Raw genomic sequence first — 27,945 nt, 5'->3', positions numbered from 1 at the left:
GTAATAATTAATGATCGAGAAAAATAGCTAAAGCGATTGAATAGTTTTCAGAAAAAATAATAAATTTTAGTTAGTCTCGAGGTGACCGGTCCGGTCCTACAAAAGTTTTCCATCGACTACCAGGATAAATCGAGAAGTACACGCAGCGACCAACCCAGACGCCCAACATCCTTTGATTGCGCTTCCCATTTGAAGGAAAATTTTTACAAATACACCATAGTTGGGGATTAAATCGCAGGTGCCTGGATGACAACCTAAATGTCCTACCGTGGCACCATTGTCCCGAGAACGATTGAATAGTTTTCAGAGATCATAGTCACTTTCTCCACGGATAACACCTCATCTCATACTTATAAATATCCAAGAATATTAGTATTGGGGCTTTCTTTCTCTTCTACTTTCTTACTTTTCTATCATCCATTATACATCTCGTAATTCAAGCATCAAAGAGATTTTACCGAGAGCAACTTTTAACGCCCTTTAACGTTTGTTGTCATTTGCGTCAGACCATTTAATTTCAAGTGGGTTGAACCACACATCTGCCTTGGTAATCACCATGTCAATAGACCTCTGTGTCACCAACTTAGTGGGAGCCATCCACCTTAGATCTCTGTTAATAATTGAGGGATAGGATTGGGATGGAAGGGCGAGTTGAAAATCTATGGATGATCTCTTGATAATTTTAAAACTCAAGGGGCTCGTTAGGGAAACAATTAAATAGAAATTTTCTTTTGTTTTTTTAATTCCTTTTGCCAGGCTTTATTTCGCTGCATGCATGCACATTGATTACAAATATTTGTCACTGCACTATTTTCCAAAATTATAAAGGTAAATTAAATATTTTTTTATATTTACTATTTTTAAATAAAAACATTTGTAACCAACTTTACTATTATATTTAAATACAAATTGATTTGATTCATACTTTTGATATTTAATGTATACAAATAACTCACAATAAATGAGAGATTTAATTTTTAGCATATGGTAATTAATATTTTTTTTACTTTAGTAATAAATAAGGAATAATATAAATTCTATTAAGATTAAAACTATACATATATATATATTATATATATATATATATATATATATATATATATATATATATATATATATATATATACTTTCTAATGTATTTATAGTCCCCATGGACACCCGTCTCCGCAACCGTCGGACCGGGCGCGATCGACGCGCGACTCACCGACGCACTGCTCGGCGTCGGATTCCGGCCGAATAGTGGCCGGAATCCGACGAATTTGGCCGGAAACCTCCAATTGCGGTGCCGAGTCACTTGCGGGCGAATTGTCCGATGGTCGGTCAAATCGCGATCGGAGACCGGCCGAGGAAGGATCGTCGGTCGTCGGCGGTCCTTATTCTGGCCGTGATTTGGTTGGAAACCGACCGCAATTCGTCGGAATCGCGACGAGCAGTGGTCGCGCCGGATTACGGCCGGATTCCGACCACAATCTGGCCGATCCAGCACCTCTCGACGGGTAGGCGAGTGACGCATCGATCGGGCCCGATTTGCCGACGATGGCCGGACGGTGCGGCGACGACGATCGGAAGCGACGGGGGTTGAGGGAGCGACACTGTGGATTCCTACTTTTGGACAGTCAGATTTGCGCAATCGCGCGTGATGGACGGTGGATTGGCTGTCGCGCATGGGCGCGCACGATGATGTCGCGCAGAATATCAAAACTCTATATATTATATCACAACACATGGCTAATATAAAATCTTAACCTACATTGTACTTTCTAATGTATTTATAGAGGTTTTAATTTCAATGTGATAGTCATTAACATGTGCATCAAAAGAACCTTTAGAATTAATATTTATATGATGCAACTCTCTTTGAAGATTGAGAATAAAAGTAGCCTAAGGTAATGATCTCTTTGTAGTAATCAACTGTAATTTTTTAATTTATTTTTTCATAGATAATCGTGAATTCGACCATATAAAATCGTTGGATAGCAGATTATTTCATGAAGTTAGTGTCACCTACAACCTCCCCTATGAATCATGCAAATTATAGCACGAGTTGAATCAAACATCCCACCTTACAAAATTTATGAAAATTATTTTAAATGAAATTTGCACGAAGTCGAGCAATGGTCTAAAGTAAAACGCAATCCAAAGATCGACCCAAACAAGAACAAAGACACCACATATCCAAGACTTAAAACCATAAAGAGACGATCTAATACACGACTTGATTCACGACTAAAGTCCGGAGACCTTACTCCTAAGCAACGACGGACAGAACCACGGCAAAGGCAGCGACCGCCAGTCGCACGCCCCATCCCCCGCGCACCGCACTCGAAGGAGCCACCCCAGGGGCCGGCGAGGGAGACGGGGAGTAGGACGACGACGGCGGAGTATCCGGCGACCAGGAGGAGGGCGACGGCGCGGTGGCGGGCGACGCGGGGGAGGCTGAGGGGGAGGGCGCTTGTGGCGCCGGAGCCGGAGCCGGCGACGGCGACTCGGGGCGGTCGAGGACGCGGATGTCTACCTTCTGGCCGCTCTCGCAGTGGCCGGGCAAGCCGCAGATGAAGAAGAGGTGCGACCGCTTCTCCAAGTCGAAGACATCCTTCCCGGTGTGGAAGGTGCGGATCGGGTTATCGGAGTTGCACTGGCGGAACGCCTTGTGGGTCACCTGCAACACATTCTCCGTCTCTCTCCCGTAGTTGAACACTACCACACAAATTATTTATCAATATTTTGACACTCCAAAATATGCAAGAAAAAAATAAATAAATTCATCGATACCGATGGTGTCGCCTACGTAGAAAGCCTTCTCATGAGACCACTCGGTATAGTTCACGCCCGACTTCCATCCTTGATTATCTCCAACTTTGTACAAAGTTGCCTCTGACAGCCCCACCAACACAAGCAAAGCTACTACAAACCCTAATCTCTTCGACATCATCATCGTCGTAGAATTAACCCTAGCTAGCTAATTTCTTCACAAAAAGCAATACAATGAACGCCAACAAAGCTTAAAGCCAGCCCCTATCGCTTATATACTCATGGACAACTCATCCATGAGTTCGGTTCATGCCCTATTTTGATCGTGGCGATATGCTACGCGAGTCTTCAGATCGACCGTCCGCTGGGACTGATCGATGGCTGGATTTCCTCGGCGTAGGTGCGTCTCCTATATTGGAGAATATCTATAACTTTCATTCCTTGTATATTTTTTAGATTTAATTGCCAATTACGGCCGATAGTTACCATAACGGGCCCAACCAATTAATGCTCGTGAGAGAAAAAAAAGGCAATAATTTATGATTTACAAATATATTTTAGGGTTTCCATCGCATTGAAGTACGTAAACCGCATGCGTGTTTTGGAATGGATACGGTCGAAAGGTGAGGGGTATTGTATATAGGAGAGCAGAAATGGAAAGGATATCGAATAAAATCGATGAGATTTTGAAGGCGTAATCGCATGGAACATTTAGTAGCTAGGTCAACGGTACAATTAAGATTTTGAAAATCTATTAAAAGATAAAGTTCATTTGTGGGTCAACGGTTCGACCGGTTGAACTGAAATAACCTTGTGAATATGGTTTATATTATTTATATATAGCTTGTTTATTATTTTTATCTTTTATTTTTTTAAGATAATTTTGATGCAATTAAGATCAGATAAGACGACATACCATAAATTTAACATGATTTGATCCTTTATCGAAATCTCATATTGATGAAAGTTTTATACATGGAGTTATCCTTTTATTTTTATTATTTTTACTTATTTTCAATCGGATTGAACTTCAACACTGATTCTTGAATACCTCAAAATAATAGTAATAATAATAATATGTTCATTTAATTTCAAGACTTAGTTGAAATGGGGCTACATTAAAGTGTTGACATCACATCAAAATCATTTCAAAGTGCAAAAACATGCCAAATGGAGACAGGCTAAGTAAAAAAACTATAAACCTAATCAGATTTTCAACTGTATTTTATAGAAGAACACACCTATTTTTAAAAAATATCTAATTAAAGATATATGATGTTTTGTTATTTATTGAGTTTCCAAAACTATTTATATTATTTTTACTGATTTTAAAATTTATAAGATCACTAAACACTTTTCTTAGATCTTAGAGGTTTCAAATATAGTTTATTCTCTTTTCTTTTTTTTTTTTATTTTTTATTTTGAGGCTCATAAGAACATTAAATATTTTTGGACAAAAATGTTTGACAACCCTATAAACTTTAAATTCATGCCAAATAAACACTATGGATGTTATATGGAGAAAGCCGTTTTAGATGAGTAGAAATGGTACTGTTTGATTCAATATTATTATTTTTAAATGTTTCATTGACTATGGCTATTTTTAAATGTTCTTAATTAGGATCATTTGAGTAGTCATCCGAATTATTTTCAAAGCTTTAATTCTTATCTTCAAACTCTTTAGTAACTCCTATTCTTCATTGTCTTAGGAGGAAGTTTTGAGTATTATTTATGTCTTATGTTTATCATTTTGTTTTTATTGAGAGGAATGGCTCCTATAATAGGATTCTTAAACTAATTATTATTGTTATAAATTATAAAGAACATTCTAGCTCTTGAGATTCCACCCTCAAATTGAAATATTTTGTTCAAACTTTTTAGTTTGTTGGTTATTCTCGATTTATGGAAGTTTATCTTATTATCTCATTGGAAAATTTAGTGAGAATGCATAGGATTATCATAGGTGGTGAAGTAAAGATAAACTTCTATTAATACGGAGTCCCATAAAGAGTAGGATAATATTAGATCTATTGTATATAGTATTACCCTTGTATTATAAGAGACTATTTATACAATTTGAATCCATAATTATAAAGTTATATAATAATAATTTTATCGTTGTGTTATATTATATTTTATATTTATTTTCATTGTAAACTTTGACACACTATCACATATATGCCCACTCGAATTTAACTTTTTTAATCTTATTATTAAATTGAAAGAAAGATGGGCATATTTGTCCTACAATAATGATTATTTTGATAAAAGAAAGATGGACATATTTGATCCTACACTAATGATTATTTTATTCTTATCCAAATTAATTTATTTTGATAAAAGATTTGACAGTAAATTATTTTTTAATCAAAAAAATCGAGGAAATAGCTTTTTTATGATCAAACTAAAAATATTAAAATTTAAAAATACGGTCATTAAGAGTAAAAAGTCAAATAGAAATAGTCAATTTAGTATCTAACAAAAAGGTCTAAATCTTCCATTTTAAAAAATGATAATAGAAGAAGATTGCTCCTAAATCTTAAGTTAATTACATTTGTGATCTTTTCTAATAAAATTAGATCTTAAATTTCACATATAACAAATGTACTCCTAAATGTTTTGACAAATTCAAATGTATAGCTATGATTCAATTACAACCCTTGTTTATTTGGAGATAAAATAAGGAAGAGGGGAAAAGTAGGAAAGAATATCGGGCAAAAGGATTCCTAAAATATTGCTAAAATATTTTTTAAAATAATTAAAGATAAAATATAAAAGTTCAGTGTTTTTGATAAAAAATTAACAATGTAAATTTAGTATGAATTTGAAAAGTCAATATTATACTCTCCGTCGTCGGGATCAATTATAACTTTTCGATTTATCTTCTTATAGATGATCATGAGACAGATAGTGTGAGATTATTAGAATAACAGATTTTATCTTTTGCAAAAAAATGAAGAGTTATTATACTACTAATTTAGTATGAATTCAAAGTTTTTAGAGATATTGGGCAAGAAAAATATTGTTTATCTGGATGGAAAAGTAGCACAAAGTTAGAAAGAAAGTTAAATGTTTTTTTAAGAAAAAAAAAAGATAAAAATATATAATTTAAGTAGTTTTGATAAAAACAAAAGTTAACAATATTAGTTTAATATAAAATTGAGGTTTAATTAAAAAATAAAATAATTATCAATTTAATTACTAATTATCTAAAATAATTAAATATATAATAGCAAATCTTTAACATGCACGTACGTTCAAATTACTAATTATTATTTTCAGATCGACAGCTATGAATATAATTAATGTCTACGTTAAATTAAACCATTAATTAATTAATTAATTCAAATAATTAAATTTATATAAGTTAACAATAATTATCTCTCAACATTAAAACATATAATTAATTCATACTCTCAGTTGAATTATTATACTAGTACTTTAATTTACTTCAAAAAAACATGGTACATTTAATATTTAAGAAAATTAATTTATTATTTTTAATTAAAAATAAATTAATCAATATTTAAATAAATAATTTATTTTCTAATAGAAGTTGATTGAAAAGATAAATAATATCCAATTGGTTAGCCTTGTCGTGTTTTCTAATCGGGTCTGATCAACACGTTGCGGATGAGTAGGTTACGGGAAACCCGATCCGGTTTCAATCCATTTCCCATAGTTTTTCTCGTCCAAACAAAATAAATAAATAAATAAATAAGAGATGCGATGGCGGTGTGGGTGGTATCCAGAGAGCTATGGCAGCCGGAGGAGGGAATCTGAAGGGCGTGGCGATCATCACAGGCGACGGCGTCAGCGGTTCTATGCAATTCATCCAAGATGCCTTCACTGGTCCTTTATTGATCTTGAAAAAAAATTGAATTTATCACAATCCTCGAGTTGCTGCCTCCTCCTCCTCTTGATGTGGTTACTACTTGGTGTAGGGTATACTCATGTGAGGGGAAGAATCACCGGACTTACGCCCGGCCTCCATGGATTCCACATCCACTCTTTTGGTGACACCACCAATGGCTGCAACTCTACTGGTAAACCCTGCTTGCCCCATCTACGTATTCCTTTGCAATTAGTGTTTTGGTTCATGTATCTTGATTTTGAAACAATTTCATGGAATTGTACTTGTTAAGGTTTCTTTATCCAATATAAGTAAGTTGTTGTTTCACTTCGGCTAGAAGACTGCCTAGGAGATCGCAGTTATGCATTTTTTTACAACTAGTTTTGCGAGAATATGAAAATACTTTAAGATATCCAAGGTAGACGCAAGATGTCAAGTAGAATTTCTTAGTTCAAATATCCAATATCTTGGATCATTTCCTTATTATAATCATATAGTGTTACTAGTCTTGTATCTGAAAAGATTTTCGTGAACGTACTGTTGCCTATAAATTACAATGGTGTTGGTAGGGATGTATCATATTAGGTGAGAAGAGAGTGCTTATATATAAGATTGAGAAGAGCGGCAAGAGGGAGCAGGTCATTAAATTCATGTAAAAATCATAACTTAATCAAAAGTTAGATAAAACAAGAGCAATATAATGCAAATGGAGTCTATAATCACTCTGATGGTGTTTTGGTCGACAAAATTGACTCTTCGGTTGACTAAAGGTCACAAATAGCTCTTGCGGCCAAGATAATTAGACACCAAATTCTTGGCTGAATGCACAAGATAATAACCATGGTGTGCCTTAGGAGATCTCTTTCATGATTGCCAGAATGTATAATTTCCAATGCCCAATGCCTAGATTACGATCACTTATAATTGAGATTGATCGCTCTCCAATTATATGAATATTGAGACTAGAACCATTCCCAAGAAAGTCTACTCTCTATTTATGGCATTGCTAATGTTATAGGAAAGAATTTATTAGCCCTATCCTTGTGGCCATCATCAAAACTTCCTTTCAAGTGGCATGTATGTACCCTAATAACAAGCTGAAGGAAATGCATAAATACACAAATACTTGCTCCTAAAGCCTAGAACACTTGCTGGAAATGTCCATCTAGTATTGAGCATTTATGCACTATTATTTCATTATCCTTGACATATATACTGTTGGGTTCTAATGCGAAAAATAAACACAAGCACAGTGGAAAACGAAACCCACCAGAGATCCATGCGAATTTGAATAAAGTGTTTGTGTAGAATATTACCTTTTAATGCGTAAAACCTTTGCGAATCTAAAGAGTAAAGCCGATATAAGCATGATTGCGCGCCTCTATGGTATCCACACGAGCACAACTGTAGCCTGTCTCATGAGCAAGATTGGAGTATCACATAACCCACGTCATAGTGCTAGCTACTATTTAAAATTGAGATCGAACCATAACTTTTAGGGTTGACATGATTTTATCATATAAGATCGTGTTTGAAAAACACTCAACTTCCAAATCTTATCTAATAAGACACTTTCATCCATATCTAAAAATGCAAACGAAAATACAAACGTGGGTATTAAAACTGTGGGTTTTATTAAACTCAAATCCATATTAGATTAACTCATTAATCAAATATGTTTAAGATCCATTTAAATTAACCCATTAATCCAACAAAATTAGACCCAAATAAAACAAACTCTAAAATCGATGCGCTCTCTGTGTGTGATCCAATAGATTTTTATAACGTTGGCAGTAACTCTAAAATCTCATTTTAAAGACGCAAGCAATGAGTGACGTCTAGCAATGCATCATGACTACCCAAGTGACGAGAATGTCGTAGATTCGACCTAACCTGTCTATGACTATTGTATTGTATAACTTAGTCCTTTTGTTCATGACATCTAAATTGATTTACAAGGAATAGAATATGTCATCCTCTCATCAATCTATGTGTTTCTCGATATCTAAATAGACTTACTTGACTAAATAAGCCCAATAGTTACCATGAGAATGTTTATGACACTCATATAACAATCTATAAAACATTTTCATGGTGGATCATTCAGCACATATTCTCTAATATATATCCATGTGTTAACTTGATATCTCATATCCATGACTTGTAAGATTAAGTCATCAGTTAACTTACATGTTAGTCTCAATGCATTAATATTACCCTTGTATATTAATACTTGATTAGGAATAATTAAGAATGAAGGGGAGCCTTGGCGCAACGGTAAAGTTGCTGCCATGTGACCTAGAGGTCACGGGTTCAAATCCTGGAAACAGTCTCTTGTCAAAGGCAAAGTAAGGCTGCGTACAATGGATCCTTTCCCCGGACCCCGCATGGCGGAAGCTTCGTGCACCGGGCTGCCCTTTTTTAGGAATAATTAAGAATACTATTTTTTTATATATTTATAGTCTCCCACAATCAATACTCAAATTCAAATAATTGATATCCTATAGAACAAAATCTATCACTCTAAGGCATTATTATATTTATAAATTTGAACAAATATAAAGTAAATATAATAAACACAAATATTGTCTTTTATTAAAATATGATACAAAAGTCCCAAATTAATAATTTCATGATTGGCTCTTAGGGCTTACACTAACATATACCTCTAATTGTCATGAACTTGTTTGGCTTGCAATGCTTTTTAATATAATATTGTGATTTTCTAAATATCTCTTATAATCATTCTTGGAACAAATTCTCAAAGTAAACTCCTTCATTTGACATTAATTAGTCTTGAATCTCATCAACAACCCATGAGCTAGTACATTGTTTTTGGCTTAACCCTTTTCTTATAGTTTTTTACAAGTGTGCTGGTCATCCAATATAAATATATAATAATGCCAAATTTTCATGTAACGATGTGCCATTGATAATTTTTATCTGCACAACCTAACTTCATTTTATAGCTTCTAATCTCCATGTGCTTTATCTCAAAACCTCGAGAAATTACATAATTCTCTAGAGCCTTTTAAAAACTTTTATATGATGGATAATAATCAACATGTAGTAGGATGATAGAACCATGATCATATGATATTCATAGAAATCAATAATGGTGTATTATGTTACTTTACCAACTTTAGATATTTTTCAACCTAGTATCCCTATCTTTAACATCTTCATGTAATGTATCTAATATGAAATTGTCTATGTTAAATGTTAAGTTATTCAACTCAAGACTTACCCTACCTACATTAGATTCAACCTAAGACTTACTCTACCTACATTAGATGCAATACAATTGATAGGGTTTGAGTGATCCTCTACATTCTCATAAACCATTTGTTATTCTCCTTGACAACTCATCCTCATTCTCATCATCCTCCTCCTCCACAACCTCATAAGCTATTTCCTCATTGTCCTAATATGTATTATTGAGATTAAATTGACAGGTTAAAATTTGCCCACAATTTGTCTCACTCTATTGTTGTGGTTGACTAACCATTTCTATTGTTGTGGCTTGCCTTGAGGATGAACAACACAAATCATCAAGCTCAAGACTATCATATCATCATGCTCAAGACTATCAAGATATGATAAGATTTATGTATAAATTAGTGAGTCCCTAAGATATATAGGACAACAATAACAACTTTAGATAGAGACATTTTAATTGTAGTGCATAGCAAAATGAAAAACATGATTGTCTCACCTAACAACTCAAATATAGATATATAGCAATTTTGGTCAAAACTATTACATTGAGTTTTTCAAATTTTGAATATAAATAGACAAATGCACTTAAGGAGGCTATTGGAGTTCACTCATATTTTCAAAGTGACTAAACAACTGAGAAATGACCATATAATTGTTTTGATCAAAATTATTACACATTTATTTTCCACACATTTTGAATCAAAGGTCATTGGAATCTACTTATGCTTTCAAAGTGACTAAACACTTGAAAAATAATATGCTAGGTCAGACATAGATTTTGAGCAATTGCTCACGTTGTGTGAACTACTTTGGTTATGGTTAAAGATGATCTTAGAAGACCTGAAGATAAGTGGAATGGTCTCATGAGGTTTTATTGTGATAATAAGTATGCAATTAATATAACCTACAATCTAGTACAATATGATTGAACACTGCACTGAAATTGACAACATTTCTTTAAAGAGAAACAAGAGAGCAAGTTGATTTGTACCCCATATGTATCTACACATGGACAACTTGCCGATTTACTTACTAAAGGGTAAGTCAATGTTTTAAAGTATTGTATCCAAGTTGGAAATGATAAAAATCTATTCACTAACTTAAGGAGGAGTGTGGGAAACATGATTTTGTAAAGTTCTTATAAAAGTGTGTGGAGTTTATTTTAGATAAATTTGTTTTTAAAAGTTTGTATCGATCTATAAAAAGGAGTTAGTTTCCCATGTATTAGATAAGTTTTTTAAGTTAATATAATTTTTAATTTTCAACAATAAGCAATTTCGTTGTTGTCCCAATATGTATCGTTGAGATCAAATTGATGAGGTGAAATTTGTCCACAATTTATCTCATTCTATTATTGTGGCTGACTAACCAACTGTGGCTTGCCTTGAGGATACACAACAAAAAACATCGAGCATCTTGCTCAAGATTATCAAGATATGATAAAAATGTTGTAGAAATTAGTGAGTCCCTGAAATATATAGGACAACAATAATAACAACCGTTAGATTGTTAGATGGATGGAGACATTTTAATTGTAATGCATAATAAAATGAAAACATGATTATTTCACCAAACAACTCAAATATGGATATATAACAATTTTGGCCAAAATTACTACATAGAGCTTTTCAAATTTTGAATGTAAATAGACAAATGCACTTAAGGAGGCTATTAGAGTTCACTCATACTTTTAAAGTGACAAAACGAAATGACCATATAATAGGTTGGCCGAAACTATTACATAGATTTTTTCCCCTTAAATTTTCAATTTGAATAGGTCATGAGGAGAACATTAGAGTTCGCCCTTGCTTTCAAAGTGACCAAACGACAAACAATTGAGTAATAACCATGTAGCAGCTTTGGCAAAAATTGTTAGATGATTATTTTTCTCACATTTTGAATCAGAGGTCATTAGAGCCCACTTACACTTTCAAAGTGACCAAATGACAAACAACTAAAAAATTACCGTATAGCAGCTTTGTCCTAAATTGTTACATGAGTATTTTCCTTACATTTTTGAATTAGAGGTCATTGGATCCCACTTATGCTTTCAAAGCGACTAAATGATTGAAGAAAAACCATATGTCAGATTAGCCAAAATTGTTATGTAGACACAAATTTGTTAAAATTAGAAAACAAAAACATAGAATAAAGGTTTTAAATTTCAAAACGTGTCGGAGTTTTGATTTATAACCAGAATGATACAATTTTGATACCGTATCATGTTATACCGAGATGGTTTCAATACTTTTTTAAATATAAAATATATTAATTAAAAATATTTTTATTAATATTTGATTACTATATATTCATTTTTGAGTTGGATTTGATATTATCTCATGAAATATTTGATCTTTATTGAGTAAAAGTTGATTTATGATTGATTAAGTTCACCAAGTAAAATGACATGATCAAATGGGTTTAAATTGGATTTAGTTTGGATTTATTATGATTAATTTAAAATTAAATTAAATTTATATATATAATAATTTAATTCATTAATAATAGTATATTTTATAAGATTAGAAATTATATTATATTATATTTTTATCTTGTTCTAATAATCTATATTCTTCATCTTTAAAGCAATTTTCTCGTACTGTTTACCTTGTGGTAGCATGAAAGGAAAAAATTAACTTTAGATGAGTGGGAAAAAATTACATTTTTTTTCTCCCATTGACTAATGCAAAAAAAAAAAAAGAAGGAAAATAATTTTCAATGGTAAAAATAAAAAATAAAAACAAGGAAAAAATTTTAAAAGAAAGGAAAACATTTTTTTTAAAAAAAAAGGAAAAATAAGAAAAATGATTTTTTAAAGGAATTTTTATTTTTATTTATTTTACAAAATATTGGCCGCCATGGCGGCGAGTCGTAGTGATACGCGACCAGCGGCGAGGTTGCAATGGACCTCGCAACTCCGTGCCTAGAGGTGCGGTTGGCAAGTGAAACGGTAAATTCCACTCGTGTCAACCAACACAAGTTAACATAAACTACTATATATTCTTTTAGAACTCTAGTAACAAAACCAAGAGCATAGGATGACTCCAAAGGCTTTAAGGAACATAACAAAGGGCTCATCCGTGGAATGTGAGTGATATAGCAATTTTAGTTAAAATTATCACATGCACCTACTATGTCCAAAATTGAAAAATAAAGGCATAAAACGATTAAGAGATTCCAAGAAGCACATGAGAGTGCTTATTTATGAATTTTGAGTAGTTTAAATTCATATAGTAATTTTGGCCAAAACTGCACCATGAATTTAAACTACCTAAATTAAAAAATGAAGGCATGAATGAATCAAGAGGTTCCAAAGAGCACAATGTAGTGCTTGTTTATAAATTTTGACTAGGTAGGTTCATGAAACAATTGGCTAGAATTACTACATAACCTAAGCTAGTTAAAATTGATTAGGAAGGTTCATAAAACAATTTTAGCTAAAATTACTATATAGACCTAAACCGGTTAAAATTGAAAAATAAAGGCATAACCTAAACGGGTGTTAAACTTGAAAAATGAAGGTATAAAATCACTCAAGAGGTTCCAAGGAGTACAACTGAGAAATTATTTGTAAATTGACTAGTATAGGCCTATGTAATAGTTTTGGTCAAAACTCCTGAATACACTCAAAAAACTTTAAAAAATAAAAAATTTTAGTGAGAGACTTATTTTAGCATTTCTACTTCTACATGAATGACAGACAACTCAAGACCAATACATGAAAATGGAAAAGAAAAGAAAACATAAATACATGAAGAATATCAGTCTAGATTAGAGAAGAAAGAGGTGAAGCCCACTGATGATCAGGAGATAGGAGATAAAATGGTGTTTGTAACTTAGCGTAGGATTTAGAGAAAAAGTTACTACTTTAGTGGGATTATAGTATTGTTTGGGTAGGACACTTGCAGGTTTGGGCGATGACTTAGGTTGGAGAGGGCCAGTCAGTTTTTTTTGGGTGAGTGGGTTAGGAGTAAACTTGTCAGAAACCATCTGGTGGGACACTCTTTTAATGATAAAATCAGAAAAGGGCAACCCTTTGATGATTCAAAAAGAGGCACCCTTGAGGTTTATTTAAAACTTATAATTAAGTTAGCGTTAGAACTTTGTTCTGATCGTTTGTTTGGATGTATGAATAAAAACATCATAGCTATCTAGTCCACAGGAATTCTCCTTAATGGAAACTGTTGTACAACAAAGAAATAATTTCAGCTTTTCATGCAGGTCCTCATTTCAATCCACTGAACAAGTCTCACGGGGCTCCAAGTGATGGGGAACGACATGCGGGTGACCTGGGAAACATTGTGGCTAACCAAGATGGTTAATATCTTCAAGTCATCATATGTTATATATAGCATTAGTGACGTTCTGTATTGCTTGCAGGAATAGCTGAAGTATATGTGAAAGATCTACAGGTTTAATACCGCACAATACTTTTTTTTTAATCTGGTTTGATAGCCTCTAGCATTCCGATAATTGTTTCTCTTTTTTCTTACATTTTGAAGATTCCATTAAGTGGACGAAATTCAGTATTGGGAAGGGCAGTTGTTGTGCATGCTGATCCTGATGACTTAGGCCGAGGTATTGACAATATCTCTAGTGATGTTTTGTCTACATGTGAATATTATAATTTGTTCACTCTTAAGATGTATCATATAGTCTGTTTTATTTTATGCTTTTGATTTGCATTTCAGTTGATTTCTGCACTTGCTTGTATTATAATACCACTAGGGTCGTCTTATGACTTTAAAAGTACACATTCTGCACTTGCTGAGGAATTGGACCATTTTTCTCCTGGAGGATGTGTGGTTGTTCACTTCTTTCTTCTTTATCTTGTAAAATTGGGTGAATATATTCATTGATTACTTTCTCTTGCTTCTGTCAGCAATTTCTTGAAAACTTTTCCTTCCTAATGTTAATGGGTAGAAGTAGTTACCCAGTGAGTTCAACACTATTGGCACTGAGTTTGGTCGTCCAACATGATTGCCCAATTAAGCAATTAGATCTCTGTACTGACCCGAATATTTAGTACAGAAATCACATTCATTTTTGCCAACATGATTTTGATGTGCTAAAGAAACCATAAACGAGATGGAGGTAATATATGTGTATGTTCAATGGATTTAGAGGTAGTAGATGATGAAATGTAGGACGCCCTGCAAATGGACTAAACTAGTTATAAAAGGTGTATGAAAAATCAGGCTTCAGTTGCATCATAATCTACTCCATTGGTGGTATGCTGATCTATCTGAATCTGGTTAGCTTCTAGAGGTTATAGTAAACAGTGTTCCCTACAACTTTATGTTCGTCTTACAATGATAGAGTGAGATTTGTGCCTAGTATGGAGAGTTTATGAATAGCATTATAAGCTTAGCGAGTGATATCTCAGATTCTGAGGTATGGTAGTAGGCGACAGATCCAACATAGCCACTGCAATTACTATTACTAGAGTTCTTTCCAATGTAGAATACATGGTTGTTTGTTGAATGTTGTGGACTGAAATTTATCAAATTTTGCAGGAGGTCATGAACTTAGTAAAACAACTGGTAATGCAGGCGCAAGAATTGGATGCGGTAATAATCTGTTCTCGGTTTACTGCTCTTTTCTATTTGACATTTTGCGAAATCACGTCCCTGATATTAGCTTTTGACTGATCATGCCTCAATGTTGATCATTTACCATATTACACCCGTCTTATTTTTTTTCTTAAATTACTCTTGATTTTCAATTTTATTCCCCAACCTAAATCAAATTGATTTGCAAAAATATAATTGAGGTGTGACATGGTAAAAATCATCATAATCATGTGGTCAAAGGCGATAACCGAATGCGTGATTTGGTGAAACAGCCTTTCCATTTTTCTATATGAAATCTGACTTTTATCTACAATTCTGTTCAGGAATAATTGGCCTCCAGTCATCAGTTTGAAGAGTGACTATACTTGTAGATGGAATCATACTATTTAATGCATCTTGGTTCTGTTTGGAACAATTAAACTTCCTCTGGCCATCCTGTACATGTTAATACGGGAAACATAGTGCCAGCATGAGGGGCATTATGCTCGGTGCTGAAACTAGTGTAAGAACCCATACTCTTAGATTCATTTTGGAATTGGATCTTTGTTGAAGTCACTCATCACTTTATTATTTTTAGTTAGCTTCAGGTATCCAGTATTTAGAATCGACTAATCTTGAGAATGAGCATTTTGATCTCATGGAAATTTTCAATCGGCCATTATAGTAAATTCGGAGGCGCTCGCAATGGGTGACCCAGCAATTTTGTTTTCTTAAGCTTAACCTCCCATCGGAGGAAATTCATCCTATTATGCGTAATAGTTGGGATTCAAACCTTAGATGCTCGGGAGATTATGTAGGCGTCCTACCGCTACATCGTAGTCCGAGGGCACACTCATTATTTTATCACTTAATAAAGTGGATACGACAAACATTAGCTTTTCATTCATGATATTATTGGTGACTTATGATTCCTTAACATCCTCACAATTAAAGCTATCCGATGGGTCGGCCTGTGATGAAGTGGGTCAAGCCATCAAAAATCTCCATCATTTGGAGGGTCGAGAGAGGGCAACCCTCTTGGTCGACTGAGAAATATCCAACTCAATCAAAGGTGGGTTGCGGATTAGCTGGGTCAGTCCACGAGTCTATCAAAAAAAAAAAAAAAGTTGAATCTTTTAAATTTGGGTTATAGATTGGCGGATCAGCCTACAAACCTATTGTGTTTTCCACTTCAATTTTAAATTTTAGATTTTTTTTCTTCTCAACTCACGAGCCAACTCGAGTTTGTCACGGGTTGGCTCGCTTAGACCCATTACTTGTACGGATTGATTTGTTTAGGCTAGTTAGATGATGGATTAATAAAATTTTAATTCAACCCGTTTAAATTGTTTAACAATGTGAGTCAATCCGACGGATCTAACTCAAATTGACAGCTCTACTCACAATGAACAAAGATGTTTATGGTGATTCATCAGCCAAAAGTGAATGAAATACCTCCAAGCACTAAAGGTAAATCAATTGTGCTTGTATGAGGGAGGGATTAGACTCGAATAGGGTTCGTATTTGATGATTCGATGGTTCAAAACTATGGATTTGATAGTTCAAAAAATGTTAACCATTAATCTTAAGATTCATAGCAATTACAATTTATAGTTCAGAATCATCAATTATAATTTAATTCATAATTTGTAACAGTTAAGAATATTATTTTTATTTTTATTTAAAAATATTTAAGAAAATTATAAAATTGAAAAAATGTAAATAAATATAAATAAAAAAAATTAAACTTATTTAAGTTGTCTATATATTCTCTTAGGATATAAGAAATTAAAGCTAACGGAGTTTATTTATCTTTTTTTATCTTATTACTTTAGGAAGTGACATGGTTATTTATTTTTCGTTCGTGATAGTTCCTTTAGTATCAAAATCATTTATCTCGTCCTTTATAAATTACATTCTTTGCACTCTTTTTTAGCTCTTGTTTAATAACAATGTTTGAACTTCTAAAGAGTTGGGAGACAAAATTGATCGCATTTCATCCAATATATTATCTTTAAATTAAATGTATATTTTACAATAACAGTTGAAACTAGACAAGTTACAAACTTCTTTGTTATGATAGAGAGGATATGATAATTTTGAGTCTTCTGCAACTATCATTTTAAAGCATCGAAATTCGACTTGTTATTTGTCATTGAAATTAAAAAAGTTATAAAATAATTTTTAAATTTCTATCTGAAATTTTAGGATACTTGTGGACGTTTTATTCGTTCTCATAATAATAGTTATATTTTTGAGTTTTAAACTATTACTAATACTAGTTCTTTGTGTTTGAGTTGATTTAACTTTTAATCCATATTTTAAACTATATATATTTTTATAAATATTATATAAATTATTTTTAATATTTTATATAATAAAAGGAAAAGAAACAATAATAAATAATTAATATTTTATATAAAATATCTAATTTAAATCCAGGCCCGATTTAAGGCATAGGCCATAATGGCCTATGCCTAGGGCTCCAATTTTATTGGGGCCCATTATTATTAAAAAAATTATTTTAATGAAATTTTTTTTATATTAATCGAACAACGTGTTTGTTTCGCGAGACCGTGGTGCTTTGATTTCCGCAAGGCCACATCACGCCTACATGGCTACGCATGAGAATTTGATGTCGTTTCGTGCATATGATGCACTGCCCACGCCTGCATGCATGAGAATTAATGCATGACTGAATTAATGCACCATTCTAAAAACAACAGTAAGACTAACTAATTTTATATTAATTATAATTATTATATTATTATAAAAATATAAAATCCTATTTATATGTCAATACAAGTAATTTTCTTTTCTTTCATCTCATTTTATATCTTTATTCTCCCAAGAGCTAACAGATCAATACTGTGTGCTCTGTAATTTTTATTTTCATCGGCGATTTCCTAAACGACATCCTTCTCCTCAAGGCTCAGTCCTCCTTCGCTCGGTAATATTTTTTTTACTCTTTTTTCTTCTAATTTTCTTTTAATAATTTTTTTATTCTGTATAAATTGTAAATTATAGATATAATGATAGAATTTTTTTTCTTATTTTTTTATGCAAGTAAATTATTACCATCACAAACCTGATTTATGTGCTTCAAATGTCATAAAATATGATTCTTAAATTGTTAATATCGTTACTGTTCTTGCTCTCATTCATATACCATATTATTTATACCAGTCTTATTTTTTAACAATTTAGCTTTTTCATTTAGCAGAAAGAATACTACTATAACAATAACTCATGGTGTATCATTTTTTATCCATGTTCTATTTACACTTGAAAATTATTGATCAAGTAGATACTTATATTTTCTTTTTTATTATTTTTTATTTAAATATGTCTATTAAAAAATATGATTTTGGATATATAAAATGTATGAAAAAAAGAAAAATAGAAGAATTTATTCAATCTCAAAAAGTGTACTTAATAGGTTTATTGCTAATAATCAAAATTAAAATTCAAAAAATAATATAATTAAAAATTTAAATGAAAAATAAATTAAATTTTCACCTAAAGATAATACTTTATGATAAAAAAAATCGATCAAGAATTTTCTAACGATCACAAATTTAATTCATCAAATATTAATATCAACGAAGAAGATAATAATAATTCAAAAAATAAAGACAATTTAGTAGATCATGAAGATAATTTTTTAAATAATATTGATGAAATTATTATTAAAAATATATATGATCCAACATAATGAAAAAATATAAATACAAGTTTAATTGATTTATTAGTTGAAAAAGGTCTAATTAGAGAAATCAATATTTCTTTTTCAAATGATGAAAATTCTAGACATTTTTCTATCATTCATTACATTTGAAAATGACCAAATGGAGAAAAACACGATAGAAAATGATTAATATATTCTAAAGAATTAGATAAAATATTTTATTTTTGTTGTAAATTATTTAGTCAAAAATCAATTACAATTCAATTAACAAACGAAGGATGTCGTGATTGGAAAAATCTTAGTGTCAAGCTTAAAAGTCATGTTTATTCTTAAACAGTGAACATATTATAAATATGAATATTTGGTTTGATATTGAAATGAGATTAGTTAAAAATAAAACTATTGATTAAAATTTACAAGAAAAAATAAATAAGGAAAAAAATATTGGAAGAATGTATTAAAAAATATTGGAAAAAAATATTGGAAGAATGTATTAAAAATCATCCATCAAAAATTTAATTTTGACTAGTAAAAAATAAAAAATTATCTATTAAATCTAACTTTGACCAATAAAAAAAAGTAAATATTACCAAGGAAATCTAATTGACTAGTAAAATTTAAAATTATAAATTAAAATAAATCTCAATTAAAATTTATTTTTTCAATAGTTTTAAATATCTGCCAATCAAATTTATATGTTTCTTTTTTATATATATATATATATATATATATATATATATACAGATTGATATCCTGCGCGATGAGTTTGTGCGATTGCGTGCGCGACAGCCGACGTGGCAAGGAGTTTCACTGTTCATCTTCCACCGTGGCCGAAACGAAGTAAAATCCTACAAAATCCCGCCTCTCCCAAATCGCGCGGCCAAATCTCATGTGCCTAAAGGCGGTGCCTTCGGATAGTGTCTGAAGGCACCATGCGCTGCTACAAGCTCGTCGCCGCCGTCGCTCCCCGTCTCGATCGCCGTCGTTGCACTCCTCTTCTTCCTCCTCCGTACTCCTCGTCCCCCGTCTCGATCCTCGCCAGTGAGACTCCTCTTCTTCTAAATAATTTCAATAAAAATAATTTCAGGATCTTCCACCTGAACGAGCGTTTGCTGATTTTGTTCTCTACAACTTGGTGCTCCACCTGGTGATCATGAACTTCCTTGGGTAGATGGAACTCTGCTATAACATTCTTCTTCCTTTTTTTTGAGCTTGAACTATGGGACTTGAAGTTTGTTTTTCATGTTGCTGCTAATAAGATTTTGTCCGTGTTTATGGAAAATGAAAGAACTCCATGAGTTGCAAAGTAATTTTTTTGCTAACTATTTAATAGCTAGTAATTTTGTACTTATGTTGAATGATATAATATCTGCTATCTTGTTAGAAAGGTTCATGGATGAAAAAGAAAGGGGGGCTTTAATGTGGAAAATTAAGATCCTTCTCCCTTTCACGTAAGTTACGTTCTCCTTGGCCGTGCACAAAGTAAATTGGCAATAATCTTCTGTTTCTATTTATTCTATTTCATTTAAAACACTATTCAAAAGCTGTTTTTGTTTCTGGAATAAGTAAATAAAGAGAGTCATATGTTGGATGACTAAAAAACATATGGAACCAAACAACTTTCATGGATACATCAGGAACCAAACAACTAACATGCTTTGCATTGTGATATATATAGCCTTGAGTAGTGTTTATTGTAGAGACAAGAACCATATAATTATCCCAAATAGCTCGGTCTAACACATGATAATGTTCAGACATGTAAAAGAATGTAGTACTGTTAAGACTATTGGCCAACTTTTTTTTTTGCCTTCTCTACATCCAATTCCTCTAATGAAGTTGAAAATACATCATCTCAAGGACGATGTATTAGTTATTGAGCCACTTATCTGTATTGAAGTAATTATTATGTTTTATGCATTGACCTCCAATGAACCATGATTTCATCTTGTTGCCTAATTCTGTCATTTTTATGATTGATTGTGGTGTCTGTCTAGACACTTTGTTTATCATGATTAATTAATTGATTCATTCAATACTGCTCCACTGCATAATATCTGTCCACAAATATTAATCTAAGAAAGTTTTTCTGTTTTACAGATGGAGCACAATGGTCAAGATGAATATTTTTCGTTGTGACTTTGCCTGTGCCGAGCTTGATGGTTATATATATGTTGTAGGTGGAATTGATTCCTACGGTGATTGCTTATCAAGTGTCGAAGTGTATGACCCAAGCATAAATAAGTGGATCGTAATCCTTAGGGACAAACTGTTTTGTAAATATAAATTTGAATGATTTAAAAATCTATTTGTTGTGAAACGAAATTGTATATATTAGACTTGTTGTGAAATGTAAGTTTATACAGTTGTATTTTGTCCATGTAGTCGACTAATTCTACAACAAAAAAGGTAAATAGAGTCGTTTATCTTTAACCTAATGACTACTGTACATTAGTTTACCGGCGGTGGATTCCATTTGACAAATTGACGTTAATGCAGTAGAACAACAAAGAGAAGCTGAAGAAATGAAGCCTAAAAAAAGGGCCAAGGGGAGCATTTAAAGGCTAACGTTCTTGAGATATTCTTTTGATCATTTGAGCCTTATTGTACACTCTTCCTTCTCATCTTTGAGCTTCAATTATAATCACTCAAATAATTTGTAAGAGGTTTCTCTACCTTCAAAAGAAGTCCGTGAAGGAGAAAAGCTAGTGGTGTATTCGGGAGTGACTCACTGATGAGTCATAGGTAATGGAGTAAGAATGAGGGTTTTGAACTATGTTAAATCCAAATGTTAGTGTGCTTGCTTTTGTTTATTTCATTTCAACTGCATATTATATTTGATTTAACTTTGCTAATCTTAATTTCCAATTGCAAGATTGCTATTCACCCCCCTCTAGCTTGTCCAACATCCATCATACTTGTCCTAATATCTTTGTCAAGTAAACACACTTAATATATAGTGTAATGGCTTTTTTTCCTTGAAAAGGCAAAAAAATGGCAGTATACATTAGTTAGGTAAAATTGGGGCTAGGATATAATGACAATTTGAAGTATTCCTCCCTTGGTATTCGCCAACCAATATGTTGACTAGTTGACAACTTTACTTGATATTCAAGGTAAAAGAATGGAAGACCATTAAATGTTGTAAACTAGATAAGATCATCACTGGTTGGCGTAATTATCTGAATAATAACAATTAGTATATTGTGTTCAAAAGGGAGCATTACCTTTGAGTTAGTGTTATTATTTCTTTTCCAATATCAAATGACTTACAAACACAAGGATTGGACATTTAATTCAATAGCTGAATGTGAATAAGGAAAAGTTTGAGATTTTAAAAATAATAATTATAATGTTTTTTTTTATATATTTTCATAGTATCTCACTATTTTTGTTAAGGGTAGTCCAATGCATGAAGCTTCCAGCAATCCGGGGTCCCGGAAAGGGTCGGACTACATTGGATCTATTGTATGTAGCCTTATCCTGCATTGCAAAACACTATTTCCACAACTCGAAGCCATGATCATAAGGTCACACTGCAATAATTTTACCGTTGTGCCAATGCTTTCTTTCGTCTCACTATCTTTGTTATTATACAATATTATTGCATGTTTCTATTGCCACACTCTTTGCATAAGTAACACTTGGATATGTTTCCTGTCAGTTCTCATTTCCCTTTGCAATTGGTTGTGATCCAGAATAACTGAAAGTGGTTAGATATTATCTGATTGCTTCATCTTGATGGCACATTTGATGATAAAGATAGTTACTTAGAATATATAAAGCTGACTGTAATATAGTATAGAAACATTTTCTATTTGTTTATAGTATGTTATCTAATGATGTTCTTCACCATTTATATTCAAGATATAACAACTTTAATATATCATAACTAAATTTGCAAGTAATGTGATGCTTTAATTGCAAATAATGTGTTTGTCCTGTTTTCATGTCTTCTTTTAGTGCATGCATTGTCCTTCTCAGTGAATCAGAAAATTGTTTGTTTATTCTGCAGACTTAGCTGAGATAGCAAATTTTTTGGGCATTACATGCTCAGTTGACATTGAAGCAATACAAGTGAGTGAATTCTTCATTTAGCAATCAAAGTCGGTTGGATATGTTAGCTGAAAAAAAACTGTTAGCAGCATGCAAATAAGAAGTGTCATCAGGCAATAAAAAAAATCTCTTTCCTGTTTCCATCTAGTTTGTATACACTTTCTGACTTGCATGCTCATATAAGTTACCATGTATAATTTTCTTGGCTCAATTGACATGAAGAATACTAATGCTTTCAACCTATCATCAATTTAACTATATGACATGGAATTTTTTTTTTCATGTTGATTTAGGTCTCACACTCTCACATAGTATGTTAATTACATGGTAGCTAATTTACTTCTTCGAACTGTTTCATGATAATGACAGTAAACACGATTGCCCTCATAGAGTTCTTCTTCCTTTTAATAGGCTTTGCATATAGTTTCTACTAGTTTTTTCTTTCTAAAATCTGCCTTTTGTGTGGGACTTAGTTACTCTATCAAAAAATGGGAACTTAATGCAATTTCAAAATTTTAACAGTTGATGAGGATCATGTCTCCATAGGATGGGTGTATGATAGATACCTGTTCCGTCAGGCTATTATGATGGTGTGGTATATGCTCATATTCCTATTTACTTATATTCATTGATGAGATTTTTATTTTTTAATTATGGCTATTTTGTAGTTTAGGAATGGAAATTGGGTCCTTAGAAAAAACATCACTTTCTTTATACTTCCTTTCTTATTTTGAGCTATTAAAGAAAATGTTAGCATCTGTACAATTAAATAAAATATGATGAGCTCCAAATTTGAGTTAATTACATTATTTCAAAAAAAAAATCAACTATATAATGATTCAGGCAAGGTTTTGATTCAAGTGATATTTATTTCGTTCTTCAATAACATCCTTATTCCTTGAGCAGTAAAGAGTGATAATGTGATTTGGAGAAGTATGATATCTACTCAACTTTCCTCCTATTGTGTTTCTTATCTCCTATGTGGTAGTAGATGACAAAACTTGTAATTACAGTGAAAGATGACAGAAAGTAGAGTTGTAGTGAATGCAACTGTTTCTCACTCTCCTCCACTTCCCTATCTTGATTCCTCATCTTGGCCTCTCCTATGGCTGCCACCTATTGTGCCTGCTTGTTTTGTCCACTTCTTATCCTCCTCCTATAGGCATCAAAATGGCTAGGATTTCTGGTTGATTGTCCTCGAACATTTTCTATAACTTCTGGCAGTATCCACTTGTTTGTTGGTGGTAAGCCAGATAAGTCCTTGGATCTGTCTAGGATGGTAGATCTATGGAATTTAGACATGCATAATATTAATCTAATAGCATATCTCTATGAAAGATCCTTTTGTTAATGACAGTGAAAATGTTGAACTTCTATTGTGGTTTTGCCAGAAGCGTAGAATGAGCAAACACTGTAAAATTTTGTGACTGTAAGGTGGGTGATTCACCCCTAAGGGGATTTATAGTTTCATCTGGTTGCATTGAGATCATGCTACTTTGCTTTGTTTCAGGGAAAAGGTAGCTATGAGGAACGTGTTGAAATGCTTCATCTGATTGTAGATCTTGTTGAAGCAAGCCAATATGCTGATAATCCTGAATGGAGGTCAGCAGTATAGTATTGTACCTTAGTGTTCTTAAAATTTCAGTCTTCATAATGGTTCATCTATTTTCTGTCTTTGTCCTGAAGGAATAGGAACACAACATGCAAGCAAAACTTGACCTTACAAATTTCAAACACTAACAGATTTGCCTTTTTTTTTGGCAGTGTTGATGAACAATTAGCTAAGGATGTACAGTTAGTAGATTCAATTGCAGAAAAACAAGCACAAATATTTGCAGAAGAGTTGAAACTTTTTCCAGCAGATGTACAGATTCAGTCTGTCTACCCCTTGTAAGCAATAGAAGATTTTGATCTGAATCCATAATGCTAGAGTAGAGAAATGTCAGTAGCATGTTTATAAGCCAAACAAATGAGTATATTAAACTATGAGCATATCCCAAACGGTTTGTTTCATTTTGTCTGTTCTTGTTTAGGTGTGTTAATAGGATATACAGAGAACCCTACTGTAAATATTTAACTTTTAAAAATTTCACATACTAATGTGGATTGCTATGTATGTAACATGCTTTTGTATATTCAGTCAAGCTCTTTCTCATGTATTATTGAAATATTCAGATGAGCATATATAATTGTAAGCCCAGAAGATATGCTCAGAATACAAAACTTCTGGCTGTCTTTTGGGCCAGAAAAAAGTGGGCTTTGAAACATCTAGTCTGGTTAACAGCCTTGTGTGCCGTACTATTCTAATTAGTTACTAACATCTCAAAGTAGATATCCTAGTCCATTGTCCATCACAGATTAAATTTTTTTCCCTTGTAGCACATATTTTTATTAATAATCTCTCTTTTTTTTTTTTGCATATTCATGAATAAATCCCTGTTTTCTTGATTATTTATTCTACTTCCGCTTTTATTGTTTGGATATGGTGTTAGTTCTCTTTTCCCCATAAGCTTAAAGGGAGTTACTCATTTGAAATAGTTTACCGCTCGGAAAGCAAATGCATGGTTTCAGGTACTAGTCTTGTCATGATCTTTGGAACTAAAATTTCTAACTTTCCTTTCCTTTTTCTTCTTATATTTTACAGCCTGTTGACTTATACTTGTGGAACAAACATAAATAGTAGTTTCTAGTTTCATCATATATCTTGAAATAAGGCTGTTTACTTGTTAGTTAAATTATTTGTTTTTTTTTTTTGCTTGAAATCTGTGTGGGAAAAAAGGGTTTCAATCACAAGTGTGACAAATTTTGAGTTCTAGTACTGATATGAAGTGCCTCTTTTTCAGGCCTGATATATCTGAACTGGAACTGAAGCTGAGTGAGCATTCAAATAAACTCTTAAATCTGCAGCAGATGGTTCAGGAATTAGCATCTAAGGTACTTGAATCTGTTCTCTCTACAAATCAAGTCTTCTAGAGGAAGTGAAACAAGTATTTATACAAGCAAAATTTCTGCAATTCCAGTTAACTTCACTCAGGTCCTATTAAACCTAAACTTCGAAGTAATGACTGGGGAGTGTGTTCTTGAATCATCACCATATTTCCATTAGTGATTCATCTAAAAGGAACCTAACTCTATCATGGTTTTATCTCTTTGTCTCTTTATGCTAAAGTTTGTGATTGGTGGTGTTACCCAGTACGATTACAATCCTAATGAAGACTATACGGAGGTAGAGCTACAGCTGAGGTCACATTTGGAGTCTTTTCTTGAAACTGTGAAGTCCTTCAATTTGATTTATACAAAGGTAATATGCTGCTTTCACTTCTCTTCAACTATTTTTGTTTCAATTATGTATAGCTTGAAGAACAAAAGGGCATTCATATATCACAAGTCCATTTAAACAAATTTGATGATTGAGGAAAACCTGCTGACATTCAGACCCCATATTGCTTGGTTTCTTTGGACATGTCCATGAGATTTACATGCCTCCATGTCTATTTCTTCTCATGTTTCTTAATTTATTTTGACTAATGTATTACAGGAAATCCGCCCATGGACTCACATGATGGAAGTGCCACAATTACATGGGTTTGGTCCCGCTGCTAATCGTCTGTTGGAGGCTTATAATACACTTCTAAAGGTATTATTTTTCTAAAGAAGGCACTCTCATTTTCCAAAGTCAACCATGTACTCGTCGTCTCAGAGATGCAAACTTGATAGTGTTACTCAGAAAATAAATATGCAAAATAAATCAGAGATTCCATGGTTGGAAAGAAGGCATAATTTGAATAAGAAAATATGAATCTTTAGGAGAAATCCTACCTATTAGGTTCTGGTATTTTGTCTCTAGATATCAAGGTTTTATGCCATAATTTTTTAGGAGGCCGTCCTTGGAGAGTGTCCTTAACTCTTTGTATTTGTCACAGTTGAAAATTAATTTGTCTAACAGGGACACATGTACTTTGTTATCTTTTAATCCTTTTCCTCTTTTGCTAGTATCTAACAGCGACAAATGAATCTAAGTGTCATACATCTTCAGTTGTCTTCTTACTGAATATGTTCATACCTTAAGCTTCCTGAAAACATTTTTACTAACATCTTTAGATCAGTCGAGTAGACAAACTATAATGTTGTTCTTGAATTGGAACAATAACTTCCACACTGTGTGACATGTCTACATTGTGCATTGCAGTTTTTGGGAAACTTGAGAAGTGTTCGGGAGTCGTATGCGGCTATGTCTATTGGATCTGTATCGACAACGGAAGAGCCATCCTCAATCACCAAAATAATTTTGGATTGTGAATCTGCTCTGACGTTTTTGAACCGTAGTCTCTCCATCCTCTCGACTTCTGTGGCCAGGGAGCAAGGGAAGGCCCTATGAATTGGAACATCATGTAACTCTGCTACACGCACATGAAATGCACTCGTAAATGAAGGTTATTCTTGTGACATTCATATAATTATCAGCCCATTAGTAACTTTGGGTGTAAATTGTCTTTTCCACCTCTGCTGTGCGCCATATTTCAGCCATATTGGACATGATAACCGTGATGTAAGCCGATTTCCATGTACTTCCTGTAGCCAAAAAAAAAAAAAAAAAAAAAAAAAAGAAGCAAAATGTTCGAATGAGTTAATAACATTAGTACATTAGTATGCATTTATTGTCTTCACAATTTTCTCATTGTTTGTTGTTAACTTAAAGCACGATTATAAGGTTTCGATCTGTTTTGGTGGATTTCGTATATATGTTTAAGAAAATTTTTAAAAGTTTATTGAAATAACCAAAATTTGATTTTATGAAATCGAATTTATGCATCCACGGCTTCATT

At 32.7% G+C, this 27,945-nt stretch overlaps 2 protein-coding genes across 6 annotated transcripts; both read left to right on the top strand.

The window, feature by feature from the left end:
• The first annotated feature begins 6,492 nt into the window (after window positions 1–6,492).
• LOC141828915 (superoxide dismutase [Cu-Zn] 2) lies at window positions 6,493–15,976 on the top strand. Its single transcript, XM_074716306.1, has 7 exons — window positions 6,493–6,603; window positions 6,696–6,797; window positions 14,045–14,140; window positions 14,204–14,235; window positions 14,326–14,401; window positions 15,340–15,393; window positions 15,720–15,976. The coding sequence occupies exons 1-7, from the start codon at window positions 6,510–6,512 to the stop codon at window positions 15,746–15,748; spliced, it is 483 nt and encodes a 160-aa protein (XP_074572407.1). The 5' UTR covers window positions 6,493–6,509; the 3' UTR covers window positions 15,749–15,976.
• Window positions 15,977–23,082: 7,106 nt separating this feature from the next.
• Window positions 23,083–27,607, top strand: LOC141828913 (AUGMIN subunit 7). 5 transcript variants are annotated; one of them, XM_074716305.1, is made up of 8 exons: window positions 23,527–23,714; window positions 24,477–24,553; window positions 24,630–24,721; window positions 24,884–25,009; window positions 25,963–26,053; window positions 26,313–26,420; window positions 26,658–26,756; window positions 27,309–27,607. In XM_074716305.1, exons 3-8 carry the CDS (start codon window positions 24,660–24,662, stop codon window positions 27,495–27,497), a joined length of 675 nt encoding a protein of 224 aa, XP_074572406.1. In that variant the 5' UTR covers window positions 23,527–23,714; window positions 24,477–24,553; window positions 24,630–24,659; the 3' UTR covers window positions 27,498–27,607. The 5 variants fall into 5 exon arrangements, with proteins under 5 accessions (XP_074572404.1, XP_074572402.1, XP_074572406.1 ...); XM_074716303.1 differs by lacking the exons at window positions 23,527–23,714; window positions 24,477–24,553 and adding an exon at window positions 23,083–23,140; XM_074716301.1 differs by lacking the exon at window positions 24,477–24,553 and having other exon boundaries at window positions 23,525–23,709.
• The last annotated feature ends 338 nt before the right edge of the window (window positions 27,608–27,945 follow it).

This window comes from Curcuma longa, chromosome 5 (genome assembly GCF_044706935.1).
Source record: "Curcuma longa cultivar G26 ecotype Majalengka, Jawa Barat chromosome 5, ITB_CL_G26_1.1, whole genome shotgun sequence".
NCBI classification, from domain to species: Eukaryota; Viridiplantae; Streptophyta; class Magnoliopsida; order Zingiberales; family Zingiberaceae; genus Curcuma; species Curcuma longa.
Note: the sequence above shows the minus strand (reverse complement) of the source record. Positions and strands in the feature narration are given on the sequence as shown.

Bases quoted from the DNA above. Each gene is read 5' to 3' on its own strand.
- LOC141828913 (XM_074716301.1), top strand. The intron at 25,010-25,962 runs GTAAGCAATAGA...CCTCTTTTTCAG, and splicing joins ATTCAGTCTGTCTACCCCTT to GCCTGATATATCTGAACTGG. The intron at 26,421-26,657 runs GTAATATGCTGC...AATGTATTACAG, and splicing joins TCAATTTGATTTATACAAAG to GAAATCCGCCCATGGACTCA.
- LOC141828915 (XM_074716306.1), top strand. From the start codon at position 6,510: ATGGCAGCCGGAGGAGGGAATCTGAAGGGCGTGGCGATCATCACAGGC. The intron at 14,236-14,325 runs GTTTAATACCGC...TACATTTTGAAG, and splicing joins TATATGTGAAAGATCTACAG to ATTCCATTAAGTGGACGAAA. The intron at 15,394-15,719 runs GTAATAATCTGT...AATTCTGTTCAG, and splicing joins AGGCGCAAGAATTGGATGCG to GAATAATTGGCCTCCAGTCA.